The sequence below is a fragment of the Anastrepha obliqua genome, chromosome 1 (genome assembly GCF_027943255.1).
Source record: "Anastrepha obliqua isolate idAnaObli1 chromosome 1, idAnaObli1_1.0, whole genome shotgun sequence".
Lineage (NCBI taxonomy): Eukaryota > Metazoa > Arthropoda > Insecta > Diptera > Tephritidae > Anastrepha > Anastrepha obliqua.
Window position 1 is genome coordinate 116,362,218 of NC_072892.1, and position 9,397 is coordinate 116,371,614.

Genomic DNA, 9,397 nt, shown 5'->3' on the forward strand with positions numbered 1-9,397 from the left:
AAATTCATACGAGCTGGCAGTTTCGTTCTTCGGCATATTGGAGAGTGCACTGTAAGAGGCATCGTGCCTAATCGTTATTGTGAAGGTGGCACGTTTGGCTGGTTCGTCGTAACAAGGAAACCCGTGACGTGCATTTGTGGACTCGAATTGTGTCGTTGCCATATAACTGTAAATACCGCATGAATTTTAGTAACTTTTTCTATTCACTTTTTTATTGCTGTCTTACTGTGGTGTATTCAACTCATCTGTGTAGGAGAGCATATGGAATCCCGAAGTGGTGGTACCTAATTCTCCTTTATACGCAATAGTCAGAGTCCAGTTGGTACCTTTAATTAAACTGAGAGTTGTATTTACCGGCGTTAAGCTAAGGAATTCTCGTGCTTCTTCGTATGACCAACTCATTTCATAGGTACTCGCGTTTGGTTCGTCCGCATTTTGAATGGTAGCCACAAAGCTGTCAAGTTGACGTGCATGTACCACAATAGTCCTTGTATCCTCGATGGCCGTCAGTAAAATTTGAACCTCGCCTGTGAAGTTTCTGGTGCCATTATGCACATTAGTTGTTAAATCGATATTGTAATGTAGGGGTTCGGTGTTGTTCGGTAAGCGGTAGTTAGTATCATCTCGCAAGCTATAATCGTTTCCTGATTCCTTATCAGTGATACGTGCGTTGAGATTTTCACCATACAGTGGTGGTAGATGTCCTATTGTCGCTTCGGATATCGCCAAACCGGATACGATGATGGTGATCGTGGTCCAAAGGACAACGTTAACTGCTAATTGACCGCGAGTCATTTTGCGAACTAAGCGGCCTTAGCTCAATAAACGAAATAGTCGGCACACATTTATTGAGGCTCATTTTAAAGGTTTTAATTTTTATGTACTTGAATCAGTGAATTGGCTATCAGCAATATTGATTTGCAGTTTTATAAATGCATGATGGAATATAGTGCGCTCTCCTTAGGCGGGGCTGATCGACTTGCTTCTAGATCTAAGGGGTGTTTCGGATGTCGCAGGGATCTTTTAATTTTCATTGTTATCTTTATGATGTTCTTAACAGTAAAAGGTATTCCAACTAGACTGGTCGTTTTATGCACTGTTACGAAATATTTTTATAGTGGTATGCAGTCCCTTTATATCGGGTAATTAAGGTTGATAAGACGTGAATACTTGGCATAAGGAAGTTACGATAAAGTAAATCGCCATGGACTTACATATTTACTAAGAATGCGTGTACTTTTCTAGTTACGATGCCTTTGTTTATTGGACATTTATACATACTTGCATTAATTTCATGCTGAGGATATCTAATCAACTGCTTTTAGCTGTCACGTACTCGTTGTGACCGTTAACAAATAATCTTTATTAACGGATTCAGTTATTTATTAGCAGAAATGGTATCGATAGGGACAAGCTCACAGGGTATTTCATTGCTAGCTCCGTGTTTGGTGGTAAATACCCTTCTGTGTAATATAGCTTCTCTATCTCTGGTGTTTATGTATAATCGGATTCCTCTTTTTGTTTTTTGCTCAGTCGTTTTGCTGGTATTTGCAAATTATTTCCGCAATAGTTGACTTGTGTTCAAAGTAGAATTATTTGACACAGTTGGTTGTTCGAGTGTTTTAAATATATTGTCAGATTTGTGATTAGGAACCCCAAAAATCACCAATCAATAAATTTTCAAAAAATTTCTATTAATTTTTTTAAATTTTCGGCCATATTGGGCCCGTCATATGTACCGTGGGAAAAAATATCGTTCAAGCGCAGCAATGGCTTGAAAGGTGTTATGTGAACTCCGCTCCATTAGAAACACCAATAAAACTTCAAACGTGGTCGTAGAGACGCCGATGGTGCACCACGCAATGGACGTTCAAATGATAAAACATAAAAAATATCCCCAACTCGTTTTGATAGATCGGAAAGTTAAGTTGCGTGAGTCAGCTGACATCGTAAAGATATCAAACGCAACGAGTTTGCTTTACATTGAAGTTACGTTATAAAAAAATGTAAGATCCTTCTAAATTGGTATGTATCCTATGATTAGAAAGTACCGGGAATGTTTAAATGAAACAAAACAGAGTTAAATTTCAAGCAATTTTATTTTATCTCCTTCAAAATATGACCCGTCTGAAGCAACACACGTGTACCAACGATAAACCCAGTCCTCCTTGTACCCCCGGTAGGCTGAGGAAGGGATGACCTTCAGCTCCTTCGTCGCGTTTTCTTTGATCTGCTCAACTTGGGGAACAAAAAGAAGTCGCACGGGGCCATATCAGGTGAATACGGTGCTTGCACGATGGTATTTACTTAGTGTTTGGTCAAATAATCCAGCACAATTTGGGCTCCGTGCGTTGACGCGTTATCATCATGCAAAATCCAAGATTTTTTTGCACATTTTTTGATTTTGCCATGGCATTAAGAATATTTAGTCGTTAAGAATCTAACTTTTAAGAATTTCCGTACAATCTAATCTGCAAGATTTTTATAATCACTTAATGAAGAAATTAAATGAAGTGAAATACTTTGGCAAGACCAATAAATTTTCAGTTATTTATTATCTTTTCTCAAGTAATGGTACTTTGTCGAGTTTTGTTTATTTTAAAGCATAGGTCAGAAGATCGCCGGAAAACTAAAAAGAAGAAATGCATTTAGCAAGCTGTGCGAGCATGAGCAACAATGCTGTCCGCACTACATACAAAAGTATATTAGTCATTGGCAAGCACCTTAACTCTGCTCACCGCCGATTACCAAACGGAATGCTTTTCTTTTCAAGAGTGCGAAGGTTTTTTATAGGCAAAGGCAATCCTGTTATATCATAGAATTCAATTTTAGAAGTTGAAAAAAGAGATGTTTAGTTATTACAATTTTAGGGTATAGCCATCTAAGAAAAACTTTAAATTAAATCTTAACAAGTAGAAGGTATTGCCATATAGAAATATATACATAAATAGTTTATAAAATATAATATATGCAAGTGTGCTACAACTTTAATTTATAAATTCATTCGTTTCATTCGAAAAAACCGTATTATTCTTCAGTCCGACTCGAATTAGCAAGTTATTGTATCAGAAGCTATAGTCTTCCCTCGATGTAATGTGAAAGAAGTGTGATTTGTCTTCATTGCTTTTTCTACAAAACACTATCCCTTTTTCAACAAAAATGTGGATACTTGCAAAACGATTCGCAAAGTGGCAAAATCGTACTAAATATTCTGAACCCAAAATTAGTTTCATTGGAATGAATTTTTCGTACAGCGATAATTTCCATTCACATTGGCATTCGTTTGTGCCATCGAATTTGTAATCGCTACCTCTGATGTACCTCAGTGTAGTGTTTTAGGACCTTTATTATTTGTTTTGTTTATTAATGATATTTGTTCGTGTTTTTCCTTTGCTAATTTTATTCTCTATGCTGATGATGTAAAAGTGAATAATTTATTTTCCTGGTGCCTTATGAATCGTCTATTTCTTAATATTGCAAAATGTCATAAAATCACATTTTCTAAGCTTCAAAACCCCCATTAATAGCTCTTATCATATCAATTATACATATCTTGCTTCGTCCGAGTGATAAAAGATTTAGGGGTTTTCTTTGATACAAAGCTTAATTTTATCACGCATTTAAATTATGCCGTTTCCAATTCACTTGCTATGCTCGCTTTTGTTAGACCCCACTAAGCTTACTTTACTGACCCATAAGACATTATACTCTGCGTTTGTTCGGTCCAAATCAAATTATGCTGCTTTTATTTGGATACCTTATCAAGCAGTCCATATAAATCTAGTGAAGAGGGTTAAAAAAATTTTGTGCGGTTCGCACTACATTAACTCAATTTCTCAGACCCGACACCATCATTTGAATCGCGCTGTCGTTTGATTAGTCTCTTTCAATTAACTGACAGAGGTACTTTTCTGGCAGTATCGTTTATCTTTGATCTCATTAATGGCAAAATTGACTGCCCGGTCCTTCTAGAATACAGAATGTTCCTTGCAGAAATTTTCGCCGTTGCAAAGTTTCTTGCATTGGCTTTCGGACATTATACCTATTCGACTTTCCTAGGGCCAAAAAAGTGTTTCAAATGCGATTAAAAAATTACTTTCTATGTAAGAAATATGTTTATATTTGTTATTTTAGTTTTATAATTATTAATTTCGATAAAATTCAATTGTAACTTGTATTTATTTTTAGCAATTCAATGGTTTGTTATGTTGATAATCTAATTTTACTACACTTTTTAATATTAAATATTGTAAATTTATATTTAACTCCTGAATGTATATCTTAAATTTCTGTTCTGAGTTTTGTTAGACGTTAATGAATAAATAAATTAATAATAATATTTTAAAGTTAATTTCTTAGTAAAGCGTAGTTAAGCTTCAAGTGCCGATGTTGATTTTGAATAAAATATATATTTTTTAGGAAATTATTGTCATTTCTTTTTAATATGATAAAATTGGTATGGCTCAATTACGTATGGAACAAAATATCGGCCAAATCGCCGGTCTCTGCGCCATACCTCCATCCGATGGTCCAAATTTTCGATGACGCTGAGGCATAATTGAGGTTCTATGCCGTTAATGTGCCGAATTATCTCATCCTGTAGCTCTTGAATTGTTACTGGCTTATCGACGTACACCTTTTCTTTCAAATAACCCTAAAGAAAGAAGTCCAACGGTGTCGTTGACGTTTAGGTGTGGTTCACATTCAACAACGGCCCTTGAAATTTAACCACCCTTTATATAAGGATTTACATCTGGCTTGAATTGGGTTGTAGCTGTTGTTCGATAATACATATAAAACACATTCAGGCTAATAGTACATTGTGATGCCGCATTCGCAATTTGCCTCGATCTCATATAAACCCAATCCGAACTGAACAATAGATCCTTAGAAGATCAATGATTTCCACAGTGTTTCGCTCTATCTACTCACTGCACAATTGGCTATCTACCATAGAATGGCTAAATGTTATCTCAATAACCCAAATAGCTAACAGGTAGCAGTAACAGCTGGACTTGTAAGAAGTGCAACGAAATTGGCAGTAAATATAATTATATTAGTGAACTGAATGAGAAATTTGTTCAGTTGTCCGATTATAATAGTAACACATGTCGTGAAAGGTATAGTGAGTGTATGTATGGTACGATACTTGGTTTTTGTTTTAAAAATGTTGTTAATTATGAAGTTGTTAAGCCCGTACTTAGTGTTAAATCCAATGCTATAGGTCTGCAATGTATTCACCCCAAATTCTTTAAATGTATACTACCAAAAACTCTACCGTATATTACTTACGCCTTAAATACCATTCTGACCACGTCTGTTTTTCCTAACTCCAATTAAGAAATCCAATGGAGATTATAGACCTATTGCAATTTTACCTTTTTTGTCAAAAGTGCTCGAGCGGATAGTGCAATCCCAGATAAACTTTTTCCTGAGGCGCAACAATTTGGTTAGTCCGTACCAATCTGGTTTCCGATCAAAAAGGAGCTGCACCACAACGCTTATTAAGGTTTCAGATGAAAGCTTTCGACAATGTTGATAATGGACTACTTGGCTTGGAACTTGATAAATTATTCAACTTTTCAGCGCCAACATTGAGTCTAATAAAATCATACCATAGTGATCGTACGCAAGCCGTATGTGCCAGTTACAGCTTGTCCAGCTATTTGCCTATAACTAAGGGTATTCCCCAAGGTTCTATTCTTGGTCCGCTTTTGTTTGTACTATACGTCAATGATCTTCCTAACGTACTAAAATGATGCAATATTCATATTTATGCCGATGATGCTCAATTGTCTGTTAGTTGCCCTGTTGTGCCCATCTATAAATGTATTAATAAGCTTATCACTGACTTAGAAAACGTTTTACAAGTGGGCTTCGATGATGGGTTGCTCTTAAATCCAAAGAAATCACAATGCATCGTTATTTACAAAAGGCATTTAAACTTGACGACTGCAGTGAAGTGAAACTGAACAATTCAGTTATAAAATTTGTGGACACTGCAAAGAACCTAGGAATAACCTTTTATAGAAATCTGACTAGGAATAGCCACATCTATCGTACAATGGGCAAATTCTATGGTATGCTACGATCACTATGGACTAGTCAGCACTTTCCCCCAGTGAAAACTCGATTGCTTTTAGCAAATACCAGCATTACTTTATGGTTGTGAGCTGTATGCTGATTGTGGTAGTCTATATCGTAGTAAGCTTAATGTCCTTTACAACAACATTGGTAGATATGTGTATTGTATTAAACGCCACGAGCACATATCCGCTTTTCCTAAACTAATATTCTCTATACCAGGGGTGGGCAAATACTTTAAAGCGCGGGCCAAAATGAAATTTTCAAAATGTCTCCCGGGCCGGAGGAATATAGTATACCGCATATGCTTTGCGCAAGCGGATGTTTTGGATGGAGTTTTTTCCCTGCCAATTTTTTTTTTGACAAAAACACTAAGTATCATTTCAATTTGAATAAAATATGTCACGTAATTTTTAAAGAAATATTTTTATAAATAAATGCCTATTAGATAAACCAGTCAATGAAATGGCAGACTGCCAGAAGAAACGCGCCAAAAATAACAGACGAAAACGGTTCGTTTTTGCTTAATGGAGAAATGACGTGTTGAAATGTTTATAATTATTGGTCTTAAAATTAATTCAATTGAAATGTAATAATTTGAATTTAAGTGAGTTTGTAGAGTCCAAAGCTCGTTATATCCTTTTCGACTTCTACTTTTAATTAGTCTTGTGTACATAATGTAATTTTATTGAAAACTGTGTGTTGGTTTATGTAAATTTATATATACGTAAATATTCTATGGTTGAAAAGCGTAGGTAAGGGAACTGAATTTGTGTTTGAGATATTTTACAAAAATTAAAGGTAATCTGCTTTAACTTATTCTGTTCGTTGTTTGAGAATTTTTTTTTGTTACCCACTTTCTGTGTTATATTAAAAAATCGCAATAAGTCATGTTTTTAATTATAACTTATGTTTTTCGGGTTCATAACTTTATTACTATTAAATTACTTTTGTATTTCAGTTTTAAATAATTTCATTTACATATAAATTTTTTGCTTATTTATGTACATATTTCGTACGGATTGTGCTTATTTTTAGTATATGTAGGTGTTTACGAGTGATATAAGGCTATTGAGCAACCGCACACTAAATACTAACCTCAATGGTGGTGTGGAAACTAAAAATTCCCAATTTTTGTTTAAAAAAATACCCAATTCATGTTTCTACCGGTATGGCAATATTGGCAAATGTTATAAAAAATGCACATTTTTCAGCGCTTTCACGAGAAAAAGAGTTTCACATCTAGTAATCTATGGCATATGCCGTACTCACAGGCATTTCGAACCTAGCGCGATCTCCTTTGTGTTTGACGAAAAAACCGCCCTGAGAGCGATCGTCGCGAGCGACCCGTGTGAAACACACGAGGATTGTTTCAAGCTCACGACATCGTCCACACTAGTGTAGTTAGCCGACCGCCCATTTTATTAAGACTATTATATATACAGTACGCACACTAATAATGCTGATGTCAACAAAATCTCATAAAAAAGTTTAAAAAAATTTATGTGCGGAATTTTTCAACGGGCCGGATAAAATTAGCAAGAGGGCCGGATCCGGCCCGCGGGCCGGCTTTTGCCCACCCCTGCTCTATACGATTTAATGACTTGCTAAAGTTAAAATGTTTAACAATTCTCCACAAAGGCATTACTTCTCTGGTGCCCAAATACCTTATGGACCGACTTCAATTTGCAAAATCGTCTCGATCTATAAACTTGCTTGGTATGAATACCTAGCCTAGTATCAGAACGTATTACACTATGTTATCATATTATTAAGAAAGCAGTCATAAGTTCAAACACGGTGAATACGTTTTTTGGTTCTGTTTGATCAGCAAATAAATAATTAAACCTATAGAAATGGTATTAATGCACTGGTTTTAGAGAATTTTGTCGTCTTTCATTTGCTGCAGTTTGCATAAAGATCGTCGAAGAATTGTCCATTAAAAAATTAGCTCGGAATTGGATAGTAGCAAAAAATCTAAATGTGCAAACCAATGCTATCAGGGCAATCCTAGAATGCTTAAAATCATTGAAAGCTATTAAGTTAAATACAAAAAGGAGATATTTTTTCCTTTAAAATAATAGTGGAAACAGCCCCTCCCTTATCTTCACTAGTACTTAAAATATTTAAACTTTAGTTGTTTAATGGCTCTAGTGGTTTCTCTTCTATAAATTTTAAATATATAATACTATAGGTGGTATTATCAGGCAACGAAAGACACCGTAAGCTATTTTATCCTTTTGACCCCATAACCACATCTTTTACTTTTCTATTACTTATTATTTTTCGTAATATTTATACATTTCTCCTAACATAATTGCTCAAATAAATGCTCCCTGAATGAAAGAGTAAAAAACCGGTAGCACATATCTTTCCAGCCGAATGGGCCAACTCGATTTGAATTTATATTAGTGAAGCGAAGTTTAGTCTAAAGTAAAAATCTGGTTTATATATTTATCACTGATCTCACTATAAATATTCAAAAATTCGCATTAACACTCTGTTGTATCTGAGGTAGTGTAACACATTTCTTCCCATTACTGAGCTAAAACAAGCCAAGATGATCACGGTAAATGTTTAGAATTATCGTAAATTATATTCCAACATTTCCTGTGATTTGCTTATTTTTCAGACAAGCCTCTGCAAAAAAAAAAAAAAAATACAAAACAAATTGTGGTTCTTTAATAATGTCTTATGATGTCGTCTCAATCGAGAGGCCTGGGCGTTGTTCGCTTAAGAATCATTGCCTATTCTGAGCAAGAATCTTCATTAACATTTAACATGTCCTCCGTACTCATATGCTTAGTGTGCAACTTCATCACGGCACCCAACCTTAATTTTCTCAAGAGTTGATATTTTTCTTCTTATTTACTTATTTATCTGGCGATACCTCAAAGCTGATTTAACCAATTTGACTTAAACTTAAACATACAAGCTGTGTTTTTTCATCACTGCACATATTAGTTGCACAGTTGCCATTAAGTTATAATAAAGCTCATTTCCAAAAGCTTTTATTCTATCTTCATAAAATAAAAATGATGACTTTTCGATCAAGTTACATACGAGTATATGTATTTACTTATCTGGGCATAACTTTACAATTCTAAAATATTCAAAATACGCAAAGGCAAAATTCTTTTATTGGCCTATAAAACCCCCACTAAACCATTGCCTAGCCACTGTTGCTTTTGTCTATACACATATTCACATACATACATATGTCTATGTTACGTGAGAAAAAATTTGGCGAAAAGTTCATTATATTGAAGCTTTTGCACGGGGAAGCTAACTCAGTTTGTATTAACAGAAATTT

General features: G+C 34.9%; 1 protein-coding gene across 1 annotated transcript in view; it reads right to left on the bottom strand.

The window, feature by feature from the left end:
• The window catches only part of LOC129236854 (uncharacterized), a 29,540-nt gene extending 28,728 nt beyond the window's left edge, over nt 1-812 (bottom strand). Inside the window, exons 1-2 of the mRNA XM_054871125.1 lie at nt 227-812; nt 11-166 (exon numbers count right to left, since the gene is read on the bottom strand). Of these exons, the coding sequence (XP_054727100.1) occupies nt 11-166; nt 227-795 (725 nt within the window). The 5' untranslated portion in view covers nt 796-812. The remainder of the gene's footprint in view (nt 1-10; nt 167-226) is intronic.
• Between the last annotated feature and the right edge of the window lie 8,585 nt (nt 813-9,397).